The following is a 21072-nucleotide window of genomic DNA, read 5'->3' as shown; positions in this document are numbered from 1 at the left end:
GGCATTTCGGGGTTTTTTTTTCACTTTAAATTAATATTGGGTTGGGATAGTTTAGGTAAAATAATTAAGAAAAAAAAAAAGAAAGGGACAATGTACATTCAACGGTGTGACCCGCGCAATCCTAAAGTAATTAGGGGAGTGTTAGGTTTACAAACAATTTTTATTGAAAAAATTTTTACAAACTGATTTGGCACAACATGATTAGGTTTTTCAAAATTTAAACTTATCTTATATCCAATTATGTTGTGTCAATCAGTTTGTAAAAATTTTTCTGTAAAATTTGTTTATAAACCTAGCATTCCTTAAGTAATTATATGTTTGTAATGAGCGTGAGAAATATAGTTTTTAAGTTAAAAAATGTTTTTTGTTATTTTAGAGTAGAAAAGTAAAAAAATATTTTTAAAATTTTGTATCAACTATGTCAGCTTTTGTTTAGCACAACTTTTTTTTGTCACTTTTTAAGCTCTATAACATAATCCTAAACAAGCCTGAATTTCCAATTGGCCTTGTTTGGTAATGAATTTGTGTAAGAGATTTTTAGTTTGGAAATGATAATGAGAATTTTTTTTTTTTTAAAAAAAAATTTGTTATAAAAAAGTGAAAAAATTTGTTTTATAACGAAATTTTGTTTAAATAATAATAAAAAAAGTCATTCATGTGATATAAAAAGTAAAAATATTGGAGTATTTATTTTTTATTTTTTTAATAAAAATTGAGACTTGTGCAGTTGTGCATGTCCAATTGTCCATTGCCAATCACAAGGAAATTTATGAGTAGAGAAATGTTATTTTTTTCTTCTTATTTTCATCTTTTGTTTAATTTTATTTATATATTTTTTAAAATTTACCATTGAATTTACATATTTAATGATATATTCAAAAAAAAGTCAGACAAAAGATGACTAGAGTTAAGGAAAATAGTAAATCTCCTTTACAAAAAGAGTAATATTAATATATTATTGTTTACACCTTTTTATATGTTACATTCCTTTTATGTGAGTCACTCCTTTTTTTTTTTTCTTTTTTTTTTTTTTTTTTTTTAAACCGGCGTAAAATAATTAAATTGGAAAATTTTACTTACATCAATCAATATGAAGTATAAGCAGTTTTGCAATACTACTTCGAAATTTAAAAAAATTGTAATGTCCGTATATTATGTTTTAGGCCCTTTTAATTTCATCAATTTTGTGCTAAAATGCTCAAAATGCTCCTATTAAAAAGAAAAAGAAAAAGAAAAAATGATGTCTTAAAGAGGTAGCTTAATCAGTGAGGACCACGCATCATAAAACATAAATTACTAATTCAAATTCTATTCCCCCTTTCACTCATTTTGTATGGACATGTAAAAAAAAAAAAAAAATGTCTTCAATTCATGGGTATAGACTCACCCACGGCTAAACTTTGAAGCGATTAATCGCTTATACTTAAAGAGTGTAAATAAAGTTTTTTCAAATAAATATAATAAATTGTTAGAAGAATACTTTTTTATAAAAGTAACTAATTTGTAGTAATAATTAGAAAACCCCTGGGACAAGGTTTTGGTTGCAAGGTTTTTAATAAACAGTAGTCGGTTTCCTTTTTTTAATTAATTTTGTATTAGTTAGAAGAATATTCCCGTAGCACAAGCGCATGGGTCGCCTTTTCAGTTAATTGGAGCGGTAAAGTGTAAACCACGTTTGAAGAGAGCTAAGAGGGTGCCCACAGATTAACAAAAACAATCTCCCTCACAGTCACAATGACCACACACTATCTAATAAAAACAACCTGCAAAGCGCCGCTATATATATATAACACACTATCCTCCGTCCGATCCAATATCCTCACACAGACAGAGATCTGGTGGTATTGTTAGGTTGGTGGCGACTGCGCGAGAAGGAAAGGTGTGCTTGTGTTGTTAGATATCACGCACGCACGCACGAGCCCCCGGTGAGGTGGTAAGTAACAAATGAAAAATCTGCACACCTGCACACAGCACACTAGTCTGATCTGAAACCAAATCGCTTCATTTTTCTCTGATGTTATCATCCTCATCTTGTGAAACCTCTAGGTACCTACCTGCTCAGAAATTTTAATTAAAAAATGTCCAACATCGACATAGAGGGAATCTTGAAGGAGCTCCCCAACGATGGTCGTATCCCAAAGACGAAGATCGTGTGCACGCTAGGTCCGGCATCCCGGTCGGTGCCCATGCTCGAGAAGCTTCTGAGGGCCGGCATGAACGTCGCCCGCTTCAATTTCTCTCACGGCACCCACGAGTACCACCAGGAGACCCTCGACAATCTCAGGGTTGCCATGCACAACACTCAGATTCTCTGCGCCCTCATGCTCGATACCAAGGTCGCTTCTTTTTTCCTTTCTTTTTGGGGGTTTCTAAATTTTGATTGATTCATTTCTCCATTTGTCGTTTTCGTGATGGAAGCTATACTGTTCATCTTCCATGGTATGTCTCACAGGAATCCTCAAAACCTGCTTAATATATAAGACTATTATGTGATATAGTTTAAATCCGTTGACCTTAATATAATAGTAGAATAATTCACACTTTTTCTTTACCAAATAAAACAACACTCAATTATATCAAGATTCTACAAAGTTTAACACAAATATTACCCGTTAAGAAACATTAATGCTTTTAACTCTCTAATTTCCGGCCAACATATCAAAAACAAATATAGAGAGACAGAGAAAGAAGGTTCGGCTAAGGAACAATAAAATTACAGCTGCTCTGGTCAATAAATAGGATTAAACTATTTAATTATGATTATACAATGGTTAATTTGTCTATACTTTAAGGGATCTGACGGACATAGAATTTCTTGGTGCCAATGGACATTTTGAGTATTTCCCAGCACAAAATACATCTTTATTTCTTCCTTTTTAACCAATACGAATATATGTTGATACCCTTAATTATTGGATGTAATGGTCGACATAGTGACATGGCATTAAGATTGTAGAAGAATCTACATCCTGATATCAGGTCGTGTCATCTCACTACACGAGGTGTGTGTAATCCCAAAATATAGAAGAGCCAATTGGCAGCTCATAATTCTCATATTTCGCTTTAAAAAGAAGTTACCTTCCTATATACATACGTACTTTGATGTCATGTCTAGGCATGTGTCCAAGTGTTAGCTCCCCCCCCAATTACAAACAATCGGGGCAGTTTTGAATGTCCAATCATCATTCCTTAACCAAATGAAATGATGAGGTGTTGACAAGGCAAGTAAAGGGTCCAGTTATATAGATATAAGTTAGGAGGTTATGTAAAAGACTACTAACAAATCAAGAAAGTTAAGGAAGTGCACGGATTTATTTCTTAGGACTTGGGAGTAGTTACTTCATGTAAAAAATACTAAAGGTCGGACTATTTCCAGATGTCTTCTTCCAAGGCCCGACTTTAGTGCTACCAACACAGTGGTGGCATTCTATTTATGTGGCCCAAAACATCTGTAGAAGCCTCATGTGAAACTCTTATGTGTTCATACTGGCTTTTCTATATGTGCTGCCAAATGCTCATCGAATTGAGAGATTGATTTTGAAGGTTGTGTGCCTTTCCCTGTTGCTGGATTAAGCATTTGAACTTTACGCCTTTCAAGCTCCATATCTTTCACTCCAAGTGAATGAAGAGGCAAAATTATTGCTCAAGTAAGAACAGGCTCCCCAAGTGGTAAAAGCAAAACAGAGACTGAATATAAAATAGGTAGTTTATCTATATGGTGCTTGCTTTACTCATATATTTGGCTGTCCACAACCTTCAGAGATACTTTGGCCCTGCCATGTATTAGTAGTAAGAAAACAAAGCTACTTTAGGAGTAACCTTGTTCAACAGTTTCCTAATATGGAAACTGTAGGACTTTTGTTGATTACTGTTTGAAAAAGACTTCAATGCAAAGGAAGTTTCTTTGCTTTCTCTGATTTCTTTTCTCTTTTCATTATTAAGTTACACATACACTCAGTGGGTCTTGAACTCACGATTTCACTCTCCACCTTGTTCTCATGGGAAGAGGAGGTGCCATTTTACCAATGGCTCATTAGGAAGTCCCATACCGCCTATATGTAATATGTGATTTGAAAACATGGTCTAAGCAAGAAGATTTTTCAAATGTCCTAGCGCAACTTTGTTGTTATTCTAAAAATCGTTGATACATCCATATTATGCATGTTACGTGGAAACAAAGAAAAGAGGGGAAAACTTGAACTCTAAATATAACAGCTATCTTACATTAATCCTTTGAGTCAGTTTCGATCAATCCTGGAACTGAATGCATGGTACTTCTCTTTCTAGCTTACTAGGCTGAAAATTCTTATCTTATTCCGTTTTCTGCACTGGATATTATCTTAGATGCAGTAAAAATTGCATATTTATCTACATCAACTTCTCATTTGGTGTTGCTACTTCTTAACATGGCTTCTCACTCGTTTACAAATTGAACTGGTTATTGACTGATAAACCAATTATTTCCCTTTGTTCTTGCAGGGACCTGAGATTCGAACTGGTTTTCTTAAGGATTCAAAATCTATTCAACTTAAAGAAGGCCAGGAAATCACTATAACTACTGATTACAGCATCAAGGGGGATGAGAACATGATCTCCATGAGCTACAAAAAGTTGGCTGTGGACGTAAAGCCTGGAAACACCATCTTGTGTGCAGATGGCACCATTACCCTCACTGTCTTATCTTGTGATCCAAATTCTGGGACTGTGAGATGCCGTTGTGAGAACACCGCCATGCTGGGTGAGAGAAAAAATGTCAATCTTCCTGGTATTGTAGTGGATCTTCCCACTCTGACAGAAAAAGATAAGGAAGACATTCTGGAATGGGGTGTTCCCAACAAAATTGATATGATTGCTCTTTCATTTGTACGCAAAGGTTCAGATCTTGTCAATGTCCGTAAGGTTCTTGGGCCCCATGCCAAGCATATACAATTGATGTCAAAGGTATGTTTTTATTTTTTCCTTTCAATGTCAAGTTTTATTGTCATTGCTATAATAACATAGTTAAGCCAAGTAAATGCAACCCTTTTTTCCTTTTAATTACTACTTCTAAGTTATATATGTTGAATCTGCAAAACCTGTTGTTGCACCTTCCAAGCATGATTTGCCACTTTATGAGCAAAAATATTAGTGTGCTGGAGAAACTTCCATATTAAATGCTTGCTTCAACTTTTGAAAGAAGTGAGCTATTCTTTACTGATGTGGCATCTCATTTAGAAGCTCAAGTATGTATTCTTTGTGTATGTGTGTGTGCGCTTAAATCTATTCTCTCAATGTGCTTGTGTGTTTGTGCAACCTTCTAATTTGCTTAGGCGCATGGTGGATCCCACTCCAACGCTTGTTTGGACCCTATTACTTTTACTTTTCTGTTTTAGGGGATCAAGTTTTCACACGTTGCTGTACGACATTTATTTTTGTTGGTCGGGTTGTGATTGTTTGACTGCTGTGGTTTTCTCAGGTTGAGAACCAGGAGGGAGTCATCAACTTTGATGAGATCTTGCGTGAGACAGACTCGTTCATGGTTGCACGTGGTGATCTTGGAATGGAAATTCCAGTTGAGAAAATCTTCTTGGCTCAGAAAATGATGATATATAAGTGTAATCTTGTGGGCAAGCCTGTCGTCACTGCTACTCAGATGCTTGAATCCATGATCAAGTCTCCCCGACCAACTCGCGCTGAAGCCACTGATGTAGCTAACGCTGTCCTTGATGGCACTGACTGTGTCATGCTTAGTGGTGAGAGTGCAGCTGGGGCATACCCAGAAATCGCTGTGAAGATTATGGCTCGAATTTGTATAGAGGCAGAATCATCCCTTGACTATGGGGCTATCTTTAAGGAGATGATTAGGTCAACCCCACTTCCAATGAGCCCGTTGGAGAGCCTTGCATCATCTGCTGTTCGGACTGCTAACAAGGCCAGAGCAAAACTCATTGTGGTGTTGACACGTGGAGGAACCACAGCCAAGTTGGTTGCCAAGTACAGGCCAGCTGTTCCAATCCTGTCAGTAGTTGTTCCAGTTTTGACGACAGACTCTTTTGATTGGACCTGCAGTGATGAGACACCAGCAAGGCATAGCCTGATATACCGGGGTTTGGTTCCTCTACTGGCTGAAGGATCTGCCAAAGCCACTGATGCAGAATCCACAGAGGTGATTTTGGAAGCCGCCCTGAAGTCGGCGGTAGAGAAGGGATTGTGCAAGCCTGGTGATGCAGTGGTGGCCCTTCATCGAATTGGAGTTGCCTCCGTGATTAAGATCTGCGTTGTGAAATGATATGGTATGCAGAATACAATGCTTGGCATCTAGTGGACTTATGTTTCACTTTTATCTCTTCTATGCTTGTGCTATTTATTACCCCTCTTCAGCTGTTTTTCATCTTTCTTGAGCTATGTTGGAGGATACCTCTTGCCTGTATTTGCTTTTTTTTTTTTTAATGGTTGGCTAATGTTATGGAATCCTCTACAATTGGCCCGGTAGAAATAAGAGTCAGGGCTATGTGGTGATTTCAATCTGATGTTTGCACAATTGCACCACATTATTTTTATTTTGGTTTTCTTTTTTGTGTTTGCCGTGTGTATCTTTTTTTCATTTGGCTGTATGCCCATTTGTGTGCTTCATAGCTTGGACCGTAAGTTTAGTGCATAATCAAGTACATGCCTGGCTTTATATGGATTAGAGAATCCTAAGATAGGTGGCATTATTTAAGTGCATCAAGTCTCTTGCTAATCTAATAGCAGCTGATCTAAGGCTGGTTCCCTGTTTGTTCCCGCCATCATATGCGTAGTGGTGGCCGGAAATGGATAAATATGTGTAGAAATAACATATTTCCTACCTTATATAAGTCATTGACAAAAGGAGACCTTTTCTCTCCCTCCGGGAGAGTACAAAACAAGCAGAGGCCTGCTCAAAATCAGAGTAGCTATTTGGCTTGCTTCTAGGAAAGGTATCTATGTAAGTTCAGATACTTGGGAGTCTCTTATGGAAAAAATGGATCAGATTAAGTGGTGGAGACTAGTCTGGTTTTCTTTAGCTATTCCTAAGCAAGCTTTCATTTTATGGCTTGCCATGAAGGATAGGTTGGTTACAGGAGTAAGGTTGCTGAGTTGGGGTTATAGAGGAGATACTCAATGCTGTTTTTGCAGGAATCAAATGGAGAGCCGAAACCATTTATTTTTTGAATGCAGCTTTTGTTATAGAATTTGGAAGTTTTGTATGGCTAGATGCAAAGTGGCTAATCCCCCTATTATATGAGAGGATATTCTTCAGCTGGGATGTAGTTCTTGGAGTTGTATACTCTTAAAGGCTTGCTTTGGATTCTGCAGTTTATAATATTTGGTGCACTAGAAATGAAATTAAGCATGCAGGCCATCCACTCACTGAGGAGCAGATTTTGAAGAAAGTATTGTGGGAAGTTCGAGCTAGAATTGTTGGGAAAGGAAAGTCCCAAAGGACTAGGGAGAATATGTTACTTTGCTCCTTATGGAACTTGTTTGAAAGTCTGTTTTGTTGATGATATGTTGCAGGTTTTTTGTGGTTTGTTTATGGTTTTGAGGATAATCTGTTTCCTCTGTAAGGGTGGTGCTGCAGATTTTCTATGTGGCTTGTTTGAGGAAAGGGTCTTTCTCCTCTGTTTTGTTGGTTTTTTGTTTCTGTTTTGAGGCTATTGTTTAGCCCTATGTAAGGGTTTGGTTTAACTGTTTTGGGCTGTTAGCTAGAGTATTTTCTGTTGTTTGTTGGTTTTTGGCCTCTTTGTAGGCTGTTTTCAGTCTATTAATCAGGCTTGTATTAGTTGTTGATGTGTTATTGGTTTGTTTTGGTAATGAAGTTGCTTATTCATCCCAAAAAAAAAAAAAGTCGAAAGTAGCTGTTGACTCAGGAAAGTGATTGGCAAGCGACAAGCCAATTGACAGGGCCTCGAAGCAAAGTATGATATGATGGGTGGTAGCAAATTTTCCTTGTTATATATAGGTTGGGTTTGCTGGGTTTGATGCTTACCTCATACATAGAGAAAGATAGAAGATAACGGCATATTTGGTTACAAAATCTGGTAGCAATTTTTTTCCCTAAACCCTATATGGGATTTTCATTGTTTTAAAAGATAAAAGGGAAAACAGATCATGATCCTCTTGTGCATGTGAAGGATATAATAGCTTTTACAATTGATTTTTTTTAAAATTTGATTGAAATGAAAGTTAGGGTCTTGAAGTTAAATGATCAAATAAAAGAAAAAAAAAGGGGTGGGGGGGGGGGGGGGGGGGTCCGACCCGATTGTCCGAGGATAAATACAAAGAAGTTCTAAGAAAATAGAAAGGAAATCCAAAAATGCAGACAAGAAAAAGAATGCACGTGCTACAATGTATCATATGATATACATAATCAATGTAGGAAACAACCGACAGGGGACATTATAAGATAATATAATTATTTTTTTTACATTTATATTTTAGGTGCAAAACTTCAAAATAAAAAAAATAAAAATCTGCTAACGTGATTTGACATAATAAGATAATTATAAAAAAAAAAAAGAAAAAAAAAAAGAAAAAAGAAGAAGACGTATATACAGTATTACACTATTACTACTTTCAAGTTAAGAGTATCCCATGGCAATCGGCTGTATTCATCCCCAACTCATATTTTTAAGTATCATACAGATCCCCAGTCCACCAGGTACACTTCATTTCGTACTCATAGGCTAGCATTTTGTTATTATCCATATTATCCTTATCTTCTAAAGAAAAAAGCTCTATCTTTACAACGTTCGTAAAATGTATTCCCTTCAAATTTGAAAAAGTGTTAAAAAATAATTAGGATCATCTTCAATTCAAATGAACTGAAAAATATTCAGTTAATTATAATGAATAGATATTTTTGGGACAGAAATTTTTTTTCAACTTATGTAAAATAATGCAAAATGTCTACAAATATTTAAAAGTTACATTAAATTTAGTCTAAGTTAATAAATTTCTATTAATGAGATTAAAATTTTAATGTGTATTTTAAATGTTTATAGACACTTGACATTATTTTACATAAATTTATTCTTTTAAAAATTAAAAAGATAAAAATATCCTTCAATTATAACTAACTGTATTATCCTGTTCGAATCTTAAAAAAAAAAAAGAAGAGTTTTTTAATTAAAAAAAAAGAAAGAAAAGAAAACGTAGTAATTTAAGAAATAAGGAGAAAACGAAAGGGCAAATTTGGTATCACGACAAGTAAGAGACGATAAATAGAGATAAATAAAGGAAAGATCTCCCGAGAAGAGCAGAGTCAGCCCAATAGAATTTATCCTCTACACTGTTGCTGTTGATTGTTTTCTTTATCATTTACAACTTTAGTTAAAGAGGCGGAGACTGAGACTGAGAGAGAGAGAGGTAGTAGGTGTTTAGGGTGGAGAAGCAATGACAATGGAGAAAAGGGGTGTGTCAGTGTGCATGTTAATGTTAATGTTGATGTTACTCTCATTGTCTTCAATGGCGCCGAGTGTTTCTGCTGCATCAACAACAAGGAAGTTGGTGCCTCAGAATACCAAATTTGAGTATTACAGCGAGAGACTCAGACGAAATCTGCTCGCCAATGGGCTTGGTTCGACTCCTCCCATGGGGTACTATCAACTATGCCTTTCTCTTTCTCTTTAGTTTGTTTGCTCTTCTTTCTTTTCTGCACAGAATAGCTGAAAATGCGGGTTATTATAGTTTCCAAGAAGCACTGAACTGGTCTATACTCAACCCAATACTGTTCATTAGATCAGGGCTCTCCTTTACGGATTGTACTGATGAGATTAATTATCTATTGGTAATGAAAATGTGATTTCTATTATATTTTTAGTGTGTAGTAAAGTATAATGGTATGTTCTGTTGTTGGGCGCACAATGAACATCATTATGTCATTGTGGGAGCATTTTGCATTCTACAAAAACTTGTTTCTTGTTGATTGGGTTTTCATCAAATAATACTATTGAAGATTACTTTTGTCAAAATTTCCAATATAAATTTGTCAGATCTTATCTAATTGGAGATAAGAGTTCAGAGATTGGTTTGTAATTAATCCTTTTTCATCTCTTCCTATCTTTGCTGTTTTATTTAATTACTTTCATTTTTTTTGAATGAATGCTCTTCACATTTATTTATAGACCAGGTATTTTCCTTTTAAATTAATAAAATGTTTTGACCAAGCCAAAAGAAAGCTTAATAATAAAAATGGGGACTGTGGGATTAATGTCTATTCTTTCTGTATAGGTGGAATAGTTGGAATCACTTCGGCTGCAAAATAGATGAGAAAATGATCAAAGAAACTGGTAAGTTTACTACGCAAATTTTATGTTCTCCTTTAAGAGTTTTTTTTTTTTTTTTTTTTTTTTTTTTTTTTTTTTTTTAGTTTTACTTTTCATCCTCAAATGAGGATTTAGCTTTCTCTCATATCTCATTGATCAATAAATGCTGTCAAAGTTTACATAGCTGTAGGACAATGGTAAAATGCATCTATTGAGGTGGGTGAGATTGAATTATAAGAATTGTTGTTATCTTGGTTTGACAGCTGATGCTGTGATCTCTACTGGTCTTGCTAAGCTTGGATATACCTATGTTAATATAGGTACGTGGCAATCTTTCCGTAGTCTCTCTTTTATTTTGAATGTCAGTTTTCTTTTAGCATAGTGGGAACAAGAAGCTGAGCCTAACTGTTATTTCTTTCTTTCCCAGATGACTGCTGGGCGGAAATAGTTCGTGATGTCAAGGTATCATTTGATGCACAATTTTCGCATTATTGAAGTATTTAAGGAGGATACAAACATTGGACTTCACTTTTCAGGGTAATCTAGCGCCTAGGAACTCAACATTTCCATCTGGCATCAAAGCTCTTGCAAACTATGTTCACAGCAAGGGTCTTAAGCTAGGAATCTACTCAGATGCTGGGTAACATGACTCTACTACCCTGACACAAATTTTTGATGGCTGATTATTGTTCAATATATATGAGTCACTTATTAGTGCTACGGACAGCTAAGACAATGATTGCATTCGCCTCTACTTTGTAGGTATTATACTTGTAGCAAAACTATGCCTGGGTCACTTGGTCACGAGGAGCAAGATGCCAAAACATTTGCTTCATGGGTAGGAAATCTAGTTGGCGTATGGGACCCTGATGTTTACTTTGTCTATAGTAGCTGCGAGTGATGATTTTTTATTGACACTCGCAATGCCAAATCTTGCAATAATGAACTTTGTTTGCAGGGTATTGATTATTTGAAGTATGATAACTGTAACACTGATGGATCGAAGCCAACTGTTAGGTAAAATAATCAAACCGACATTAATGTCACGAGTAAAGGGTGAATTATTGCTCTTTTTTCTGTACATATTTGTTCCAACACTGGGATGTACGAGTATAAAATGCTTCTTCTTCTGTTAGATACCCAGTAATGACCCGAGCACTAATGAAAGCAGGCCGCTCAATCTTTTTCTCGCTTTGTGAATGGTAATCCTATATCTTTAACTATGGTTTTTTAATCAAAGTATCAAAGTTCACTCCCTAAATGCTTATCTTGTTTGATTTGTTTGTCTTCTTTATTGATAGGGGAGACATGCATCCCGCTCTATGGGGGTTTAAGGTAGGAAATAGCTGGAGAACTACTAATGACATCACTGATACATGGGAAAGGTTGATCAACTTCATGTGTCTGTTTAAGTTTCTAATTGACCATTCAAATTCTTAACCCAAAATCATTTCTTTTGGGTTGTTCTTCGACAGTATGCTCTCCAGAGCAGACATGAATGAAGTATACGCAGAGCTTGCAAGGCCTGGTGGTTGGAATGGTTAGTATTCTCTGACAACAGCAATGTCACAATAACATAAAAACTGAATTTGGGCATGTAGTATATGTTTTTCTTAGAGATTTATCGTATTTATCTTCTTGATTTCCAATAGATCCCGACATGCTTGAGGTGGGAAATGGAGGGATGAACAAGGATGAATATATAGTTCACTTTAGTATATGGGCTATTTCCAAGGTATCATAGGCAGTATCTTGTACTTGATGCTTTGTTTCATATGAATGCATATTTTTGGCCATCTGTTTGCCTAAATGTCAGTGGTATTATAGGCTCCTCTTCTCCTTGGTTGTGATGTGAGAAACATGACAAAAGAGACAATGGAGATTGTTGCCAATAAAGAGGTCATTGCTGTTAACCAAGGTAAGCGCACATCAACTCTTTATAATTGATATGACTTCTTCCTATCAGGTGAAATACTATGCATCAATTGTGGTAATAATTGACTTGTTCAATGCTCTATAACAGATCCTCTAGGTATACAGGCCAAAAAGGTTAGGAGTGAAGGTGATCTTGAGGTAAAGTTGCCTAAATTCTCTTCTGAGTTCTGATGCATGGTATGTTTTGTCTCCCTCCAGGAGAGCAAAATGTGATTTATAGTTATTAATTTACAACAGGTTTGGGCAGGGCCTCTTTCAGGCTATAGAGTAGCTCTGCTCCTTGTCAACCGTGGTCCTGGGCGTCTTCCAATTACAGCTCTCTGGGATGACATCGGAATTCCTCCAAACAGTGTTGTAGAAGCAAGGGATCTTTGGGAGGTATACTTTCGATTTAGATATTCTAGTTCTCATTTCGTCTTTATCGGGTGGTGTTCTCCTGTGTGTGTGTGTGTGATTGGCACTTTATAGTAAGATACCTTCTAACACATGTATTTGTCTTCTTGCAGCACAAGACATTGAAGACACGATTCGTTGGAAACTTGACAGCCACCATGGGCTCTCATGCATGCAAAATGTACGTGTTAAGGCCAATTGCTTGAGGACCAGTGGTCAATCACAAATAAATTTGCTTTGAGAATGCGAAGTACATGATGTCATGGGTCTTTTCTATTGTTAATCCTCTCAATGCAGAGTTACCCGGTGACATAGTGAGAGTTTAAGATTTACAACTGTGTTGTTATTCGACAAGTAACAATATAATATGTTACACTACGTATTTATTCTGTATTTTATGTTATTGCGGACCACATTTATTTATGGGAAAGATGTTATTTTTATCTGATTTGGATTTAATCATTGGGGGGAAGGAGAAGAACACCTCTTTTTTTGGTATTGAGAACAATTGAAAAGGTCCTATGTGCAAGATACGAAATATGGACATGAGTTTTATGTCTTGTGTTTTTCCAAGTTTTTATCTCTGTATTCTTTCACGCTTCAGGTCGTTGTTTCTTATAGACGAGGAATATTGATTTTATCTTTGTTTCTCATAGTTGTTTTTTTATTTTATTATTATTATTGTTAATGACTTGGCACTAGCTGATGTAGCATTGTATTGAGTGTTTATGTGTCAAATAAGACACAAATTTAAGAGAATATAGACTAAACATGAGGAACTTATTGACCCCTAACATTTCTCATAAAGTAATAGGTGGAGTTATTTTAAACTTGTGTAAAACTTAACAACAAAATATGATTATTGTCTAATTATTTTTGAAATTTGAAATTAGAAATCTAGAAGTTAAATATGATTTTTTCCTTTATTTATTGAGAGAGGTCAGATGAGAGGCAATCTATACTCTACAGTAGAGAATATGGGCAAATACTGAAAGCTTTGTTGCAATGTTATCTTTGTTTCATCATTTGTCAAAAATATCTCTAAATCCAATCCTCCCCACTACTAGTAGTAATAGTGATGGTATTATATGAAGATGAAGAAGAAGAAGAAGAAGCAAATGCATGATATGTGCCGCTTCGCTTTCTAATAATAAGTCCGACAAATTTCTTAGAGAAAACACCGCAACTAGTACAACTAGTACATGCAATACTGACGAAATTGTAATGACTGAAACCACCGCCAGATGGCGCAGATTGGTCAAGATTCGGGAGGAGAAGAAAAAGCACGAACACGACTACCTTCATAGCTATCCACCATGGGCCAAGTGGTGAGCTCCCCACACCGTCTTAGTCTTTCTTTTTGTTTTGTTTTGTTTTTTTGTTTTTTTTGGGGGGGGGGGGGGGGGTTTAAAATCCAATTAATTAGTCAATCAATCAATACTCAAAATATTTTGCTTTGGCTTTTTTGACTGATTGACTGAGTCCTAGAAGACGCCTACAAAGACGATTTTGAGTTCTGCGCCGTTCTCAGTTATAGCATTGGCAACCTTGAGCTCATACGCAAAAGAATTAGCTTTCTTTCTCTTTTCACTTCCCTCTTATGGTTCTATGAATATTGATCAAATTATTAGGAAATCTTTGCATTCAACTCTTTCACATTATCATCTTCCCAACTCCCAGTTCAATAATCCTACTGGCTAGTGGCTACTACACTAACTTCTTTAATTGAATAATTGAAAGAATGAATCATTTAAGATAAATGAAAAATTGTTTAAATTGGATTTGCATTTTATCATATGAGATACAAACACATCAAAGTCGTTCTTTATAGTACCATAATGTCATTGCTTCTTTAGTTTGAATTCAATCTCATAGAATCACCATGCTTACTCACTCTTTTAACTTTCTAGTGACGGAATTTATTGTGAATCCCTCTTTAACTTTCAAATTTATTGTGAAGTGTTTGTTTAAGGAAAATGGTTGATAAGCTGCAATTGCTCTAAAGAGACCACACGCCCACTCTTTCTCGATATCCTTGTTTTCTCTTATCCCTCTTCCCTTTCCTTTCCTGATAAACAGGAGACACACAGAGAGACTGAGACCCAGTGAGAGAGAGAGACGAACAGAGTGAGAGAGGGAGACCCAGAGGGAGAAAACGAGCGTGTGAGAGAGAGACCCCGTGAGAGAGAGAGTCGTGGGTGGCTGCCCCGCAACCCAGCTTCGGCGATCTCTGAGCTCAGAAACAATTCCAGTAGGTAAATTCTCCTTCCCTTAAGCTTTGGGCATTTGATTTTGGAGTTTCAAATGAGTAATTGATTTAGGTTTTCTCGTCTTGAGGTTTCTGTTATAGGTATTTAATTCTAGTAATTTTCTTATGTTTGATTTGAGTTTCAATTCGTCAATTCATGGCTGTAGTAAGGGTTGATTTGGTGGGTCTTGTTCTCTGTAGAAATTTATGGGTTGATGACGTTCTTGGGTTTGCTGGGTCTAAACCCAATGGGTGTTTATTTATGTTAAATCATCTCTCATCCCAAAAGTTTAAGCTTATAGGAAGAGGTAAATTTAATCACTCAATCAATACTTTAAAACTCTCCTTCATGTGTGAGCTTAAACTACCTTTTAATAGGCGAGGCCCAATATGTGAAATATTTTAATTTAAATGGGGTGAATTGATGGAGTCAAGGTTCGATCTCAGGACTTTTGGCTCTAATATAATTTTGAAATAATGATGATGTGGGAATATTGAGCGGAAACAAGAGAGAGAATGAACACAAAGAACTTACGAGTGATTCAGTGTTAGACACCTACATCCATCACTCGGAATACCCCTAAGGGCTATATTGTGCATATTAACTTGATTTATCTACAATACAAAGGTCCCTATTTATAGGGTAGTGTCTAAATACAAGTATAGTAATCAAATTCCCTTGATTTGATTACAATCTCAATATTTAATTACAATCAACCCATAAATAGAGAATATTTGATATCATCCTAATTATGAAATATACAGAAAATATTATATATTTTCCATATATTCTAACAATTTATATGGATTTTCATAGACTGATTTCATAGAGGAAGTCTTTTGGTTAATGAAGTTTTTGGGTTATGGCCTTAAGGGGTGTATATATATTTTGTTGTGATGTTTCGGTTCTCAGTTGGAGGTTTGGTCAATTGAGTTTGGAGGTGGGCTGTTTTGATGGCTGAATGGTAGGTTCTTAGAGAATTGACCATGGCCGAATGGGTTTATTATTGGGTTACTGGGTTGATTTTCTGGAGGTTGGGCCGGTTATGGGTGCTCTAATTTAAGTATTTAATGGTAGTAATTTTCTAGTGTTTGATTTGTAGATGTGAGGTAGTTTTACTGGGTGTTGGTTTCTGGCAGAGCCGTGTGATGTGTTATTGTTGTGGGTTTGGTTTAGTAGTGTTTTAACTTGATGTTCCATTTTCTGGAATGGATTATTATAAGCTGTTTTACTAAGCTAACATATTGGGGGTATAATGTTTATTCTAAGACTTTGATTATGGTTTGAGGTTTAATGTTTAAAGTTATTGAAATTAGGTTAACGAACGAAAATCATATTAGTTGTTAGAATTGATGATGGGTTTGGTTGACGTGAGATTGGATTTATTTAGATGGATATTTTATTAGATGTTTTCTAGAGATTGAGATCGTTAAAGTTTGGGCTACTTTGATGATTGTCGGTGATTATGGCTGACTATGGTGGCTTTTTGGTGGAGGTTGATTTGAGGTGATTTTGAATGATTGGTATTGAATGTCTTTGGGTTTGTGATTCTCGGCTAAGGGGTGCTGAATGAATGTAGGTGCAACTACTGAAAGAAGCTCTGTCAGAAGATGGTTCTATCATTTTTGTTAGGGGTGAAAATGTGGGCGAATAATAACCATCCACATCTGTTATCCGCAATCCGCAATCTGCATATGCGGATGCGGATATCAAAAATTAATATTTGCAAATGCGGATGCGGATAGCAGTTTTAGGGTACGCGGATGCGGATATTATCCGCATCTGCATTCCTTTATATATATATATATATAGTGTTTTTTAATTTATGTTTCTTATATTGACTGGATTTGTAATGTTGTTGGATTTCAATTTTAGGAAACTCTTCTGATTTGTTCTTATTTAATTGCTTTATATGTTATTGCTTTATTATTATTATTTTTTTAAAAAATTAATCTCATCATCAACTATAGATTTACTGGAAGCTAAATATTAAATAATATATGTGATGAAAATTTATTGGCAAAATGATTAGCAAGTGTTATCTGAATAATAGCGTTCAAGTATAAATAATGTCTTCTTTTTGTATTTACTAGAAGCGATAATTAGTGAATGACAATTTCAACGTCTAAAACGTTTATTACCTCAAATGTAGATAGCGGATAATATCCGCATTTATTATATGCATTAACAGCGTGGATGCAGATAGTAATCGCATAATGCAGATGCGGATATCAAAAACCATTATCTGCATTTTATAGATGCGGATATTGCTATTATTCGCATCCGCATTTTCACCTATAATTTTTGCCATGCTAAGTGCACGTATAATTAATCGGCTGGCCAAGGGGATGGGGCTGTGGCCACAGTATCTCTGCCCAGGTCGCAAGGGCCGCATAACCTTAGTACATTAGGGTAACAGTGTACATGGGCCCTATTATAAAATAATGACAATAAGAGATTGTTTGGATGATTTATGATGATGTTTTATTGTTAGATGTATCAGTATGTATATGATACGGGAGATGCAACCGTGCATATGTATATTGTTATGGCTAGTTGCCTATATATATTTTTTTTGTGCTTTCTGATTTCAAAATCCAACTGAAAACAAAAATTAAAACTATTTATGGTTGTGGGTTTACTTATTAGGCCCCCTTTGGGCTCATTCAATTTTACTTTTTAATTTTTTTTTTTTTAATTTTTTTTTTTTTTTCAGGTAAAGAGCAAGCTGGAATAGAAGGCCAAAATGAGGGCAGAAATAATTTATCCACTAATTTGTATTAAGCACTTTGATAGACCTTATAGATCTTTGCAAAATTTTTGTTGTAAAAGAGGAAAAGTGACAAACCTAACCTTAACGGGTTGGAGGTGTTACACTATTAGTATTAATAGTGATGGTAATTATATGAAGAAGAAGAAGAAGAAGAAGCAAATGTGTTCGTTGATATGTGCCACTTCGCTTTTTGATAATGAGTCTGACAATTTTCTTAGAGAAAACACCGCAACTGGTACAGCTAGTACCGGCAACACCGACGAAATTGTAATGACTGGAACCACCGCTAGAGGGCGTAGATTGCTCAAGATTCGGGAGGAGAAGAGGAAGCGCGAACATGACCGCCTTCATAGCTATCCACCATGGGCCAAGTGATGAGCTCCCCACACCCTCTTAGTCTTTTTTTTTTTTGTTTTTTTGGGGGGGGGGGGGAGGGGGATTGGGGTTTAAAATCAATTAATTAATCAATCAATACTCAAAATATTTTGCTTTGGCTTTTTTGACTGATTGACTGAGTGAGTCAGTTCATTACAGAGTCCTAGAAGACGCTTGCAAAGACGATTCCGAGCTCCGCGCCGTTCTCGGCGATAGCATCGGCAACCCTGAGCTCATGCGCAAAAGGGTTGGCTTTCCTTCTCTCTTCACTTCTCTCTTATATGGATAAGACCTTTTTGGTTCTATGAATATTAATCAAATTATTAGGATATCTTTGCTTTCAACTCTTTCCCATTATTTATTCACATTATCATCTTCCCAACTCACAGTTCAATAATCCTACTGGCTACTACACTAACTTTAATTGAATAATTGAAAGAATGAATCATTTGAGATAAATGAAAAATTGTTTAAATTGGATGTGCATTTTATCATATGAGATACAAACACATCAAAGTCGATCTTTTTAGTACTATCCTCTAATGTCATAGCTTCTTTAGTTTGAATTCAATCTCATAGAATCACCATGCTTACTCCCTCTTTAACTTTCTAGTGATGGTTTTCCTTTTTATGCCATATACTGTCAAGTGTGTGCTGAAACTGCATGATCCTCCTTGTTGGCAGCACTTATTGATCATCACCACCTACCGCCCCCCTATGACATCCATCGTTCTGTGCATAAAGTTTTTTCTTTTTCTTTTTTAATAATCAGTTTCTAACATCTAATATATGAACACTTCTCTTACAGTATTTCAAAAAACCGAAAATGAAAAAAAATAAAATAAAATAAAAGCTTGGTGTGTTCCAAAAACTTGATTTGAATAAATTTTTCCGAGATTTATTTTCTTTGTATGGCCAGGTAGTTATTGTGTTCATTGTCTATTATATGCTGGCATGATAGGTTTTGTTGGTCAGATAACCATAGTTAGTGTAGTGAATCTCACTAAAAAGGAGCCCTTGACTTCTGTGAAAACTAATTAGATACTTTCCCGAAGACCCGTTTAAATTGTCAGGGTCATTGGACCACACCATGAAGCTCATGTTCTACTCGGTCTTAAGAAAGCTTTAAATCCTAATTTAACTTTTTCTTACTCCTGGTGTTGAATATATTATATTTTTCTCCTTGCACTTGATGTTATGCACACCTGATTATTGAATTATGCTTCTGTGGGTAGAATATGTGATTTATGTGGTGGGTATGTTATAGGTTGAAGAAAGAGTTCGGACGAAGGGTCGAGACTTTAGCAAATCAAAAACGGGTTCCATCCTGTCCTTCAAAGTCAGCTTTAGAGAGTAATCTACTTAAATTGAAGAACACTTGTTTGCTACTCTCTCTCTCTCTCTCTCTTTCTCTCACATGTGGCCACTTGTATCTCGTTTATTATGTTTATGCAAATGTGGATAATGTTATGGTGAAGTAAGGTATTTTTTGTTTTGTTTTGTTTTGTTTTGTTTTTTTTTTTTTTTAATTTTTGAATCCTAATGTTATGTTAAGTGCAAAATAGACTTTCACTTCTGTAAAAGACTTGCACAACAAGGTCTTCTTTGTATGTATGCTTCACATTTGCAATTTTTCAATGCGATTTTCTGAGACCATAGAAAACAAGATTTCACTGTGCAAGATGAAAGATACCTCTTTTGTTGGTTGGTTTTGTCAGTTTATTGATTGTTTTTTCTCTTTTAGTTGACCTCTTTTCCTTGAACTCTGTCTTCTTCCTTGAAAGACCCCTCAAACATACTTTGTCTTCCATTTCTCATCTATAAGAGTTGATTCTCATCCTAATATAAGTTTTTAAAAGTAGTGAAACTGGAAGCTTTCAAACATTAAAAGGGAAGGAAATAATTGGAAATGTCTTGAGAATCTTATAATTTGTTTAGTATGTTTTCACCAATTGAAACTAACTGTTTATCTTCTTTTCATGTGTGCTTCACATTGACAATTTTTCTGTACATCTGGTAGGGCTTTCATTCAAGCTTATATTAGCCACTACACAATTATCCAAACTAGTTATAGATTTATCAAGCTGAGTGCGTCAATAATCTGTCAATGATGTTTATTTTATTCAATAATACTTAAAATGTTGTAGACGTAAATTTATGTGTCCTTCCTGAAACACATTCCATGTTGTTTAAGTAACATACACTACAAAACTGATGAAGAGTAATCATGACCAGGAAACGTTTCTTGGCCATTTGGGAACTGTATTACCCCAGAAATTTTATTCAGTAAAATTATAAGCATAGACGATGCTTTGTAATTCAGTTCAGTTTAATTTTCCTGGATAAGTATTGGCTACTGAGAACAAGTTTTGTTCATGTGGTACCATATATAATTTGTTTTTCCCCTTTTATTTCTTTCTAACCTTCTTCTGGTGGTTGACAGCTTCAATCCTCTCGATTCCTTCATATGGTTGGAATTTTATGGATCACCATCTGATCGGGATGTTGATCTTATTGGTAGTGTAAGTATATCATGTGATAACATTCTCACCTGGTTCTGTCCGTTGCCTCCGATTTTCTTTTATAAATTTTCACATACATTTTACGTGATTAAATGATGTAATCATCTGTTTGTTCTTCCCTTTGAAAAAAATGCAGGTCATTCAGTCATGGTATGTTATGGGGCGTTTGGGTGCTTTTAATTCTGCTAATCTGCAGGTTTGATTCTATTTCTTTGCATGTCATTTTCTTTCACTTCAACTTGCTATTTTTTCACTTTTGTTTGTATATGTGTGTTTGTGTGATCTGATATTCACATATTGCCAAGTGTTTGTCCTGTTCAATTTTAAATCTGCGATCTTTTGTTGATATGTATAGGCGCCTGCCTGTGATGATAAACTTTTTTCCTCTCATTCATACTCAACCAGGATTCTGTAATTATTTAGCCTAGTTGGCGATTTGGAATTGGGGGTTTAGTTGGGAGATCAACCAAGAACCATTTCAATGTTTACAGTATATGGATCATTCATATTGTGCAAATTCTGTATTGGTATTTGCACAAGCTTTCGAGATGCACACA

General features: G+C 35.5%; 3 protein-coding genes across 3 annotated transcripts; all 3 read left to right on the top strand.

Annotated features, from left to right (window-relative positions):
• The first annotated feature begins 1768 nt into the window (after nt 1–1768).
• On the top strand, nt 1769–6504 carry LOC132183837 (pyruvate kinase, cytosolic isozyme). The gene is made up of 4 exons (XM_059597291.2): nt 1769–1933; nt 2047–2336; nt 4480–4941; nt 5456–6504. The coding sequence occupies exons 2-4, from the start codon at nt 2079–2081 to the stop codon at nt 6266–6268; spliced, it is 1533 nt and encodes a 510-aa protein (XP_059453274.1). The 5' UTR covers nt 1769–1933; nt 2047–2078; the 3' UTR covers nt 6269–6504.
• A 2834-nt stretch (nt 6505–9338) lies between these two features.
• LOC148582157 (alpha-galactosidase 1-like) lies at nt 9339–13041 on the top strand. Its single transcript, XM_088512114.1, has 15 exons — nt 9339–9599; nt 10234–10292; nt 10532–10588; nt 10696–10730; nt 10805–10908; nt 11031–11106; nt 11227–11285; nt 11405–11470; nt 11570–11653; nt 11744–11808; nt 11921–12003; nt 12096–12186; nt 12292–12341; nt 12441–12581; nt 12710–13041. The coding sequence occupies exons 1-15, from the start codon at nt 9397–9399 to the stop codon at nt 12800–12802; spliced, it is 1266 nt and encodes a 421-aa protein (XP_088368240.1). The 5' UTR covers nt 9339–9396; the 3' UTR covers nt 12803–13041.
• Nucleotides 13042–14466: 1425 nt separating this feature from the next.
• On the top strand, nt 14467–21049 carry LOC148582156 (uncharacterized). The gene is made up of 6 exons (XM_088512115.1): nt 14467–14851; nt 17562–17989; nt 18153–18240; nt 19261–19346; nt 20437–20515; nt 20652–21049. Exons 2-6 carry the CDS (start codon nt 17592–17594, stop codon nt 20715–20717), a joined length of 717 nt encoding a protein of 238 aa, XP_088368241.1. The 5' UTR covers nt 14467–14851; nt 17562–17591; the 3' UTR covers nt 20718–21049.
• Nucleotides 21050–21072: the final 23 nt, after the last annotated feature.

The sequence above is a fragment of the Corylus avellana genome, unplaced genomic scaffold (assembly GCF_965113065.1).
Source record: "Corylus avellana unplaced genomic scaffold, dhCorAvel1.hap1.2 HAP1_SCAFFOLD_272, whole genome shotgun sequence".
NCBI classification, from domain to species: domain Eukaryota; kingdom Viridiplantae; phylum Streptophyta; class Magnoliopsida; order Fagales; family Betulaceae; genus Corylus; species Corylus avellana.
This window is presented reverse-complemented; position numbering and strand designations above follow the sequence as displayed.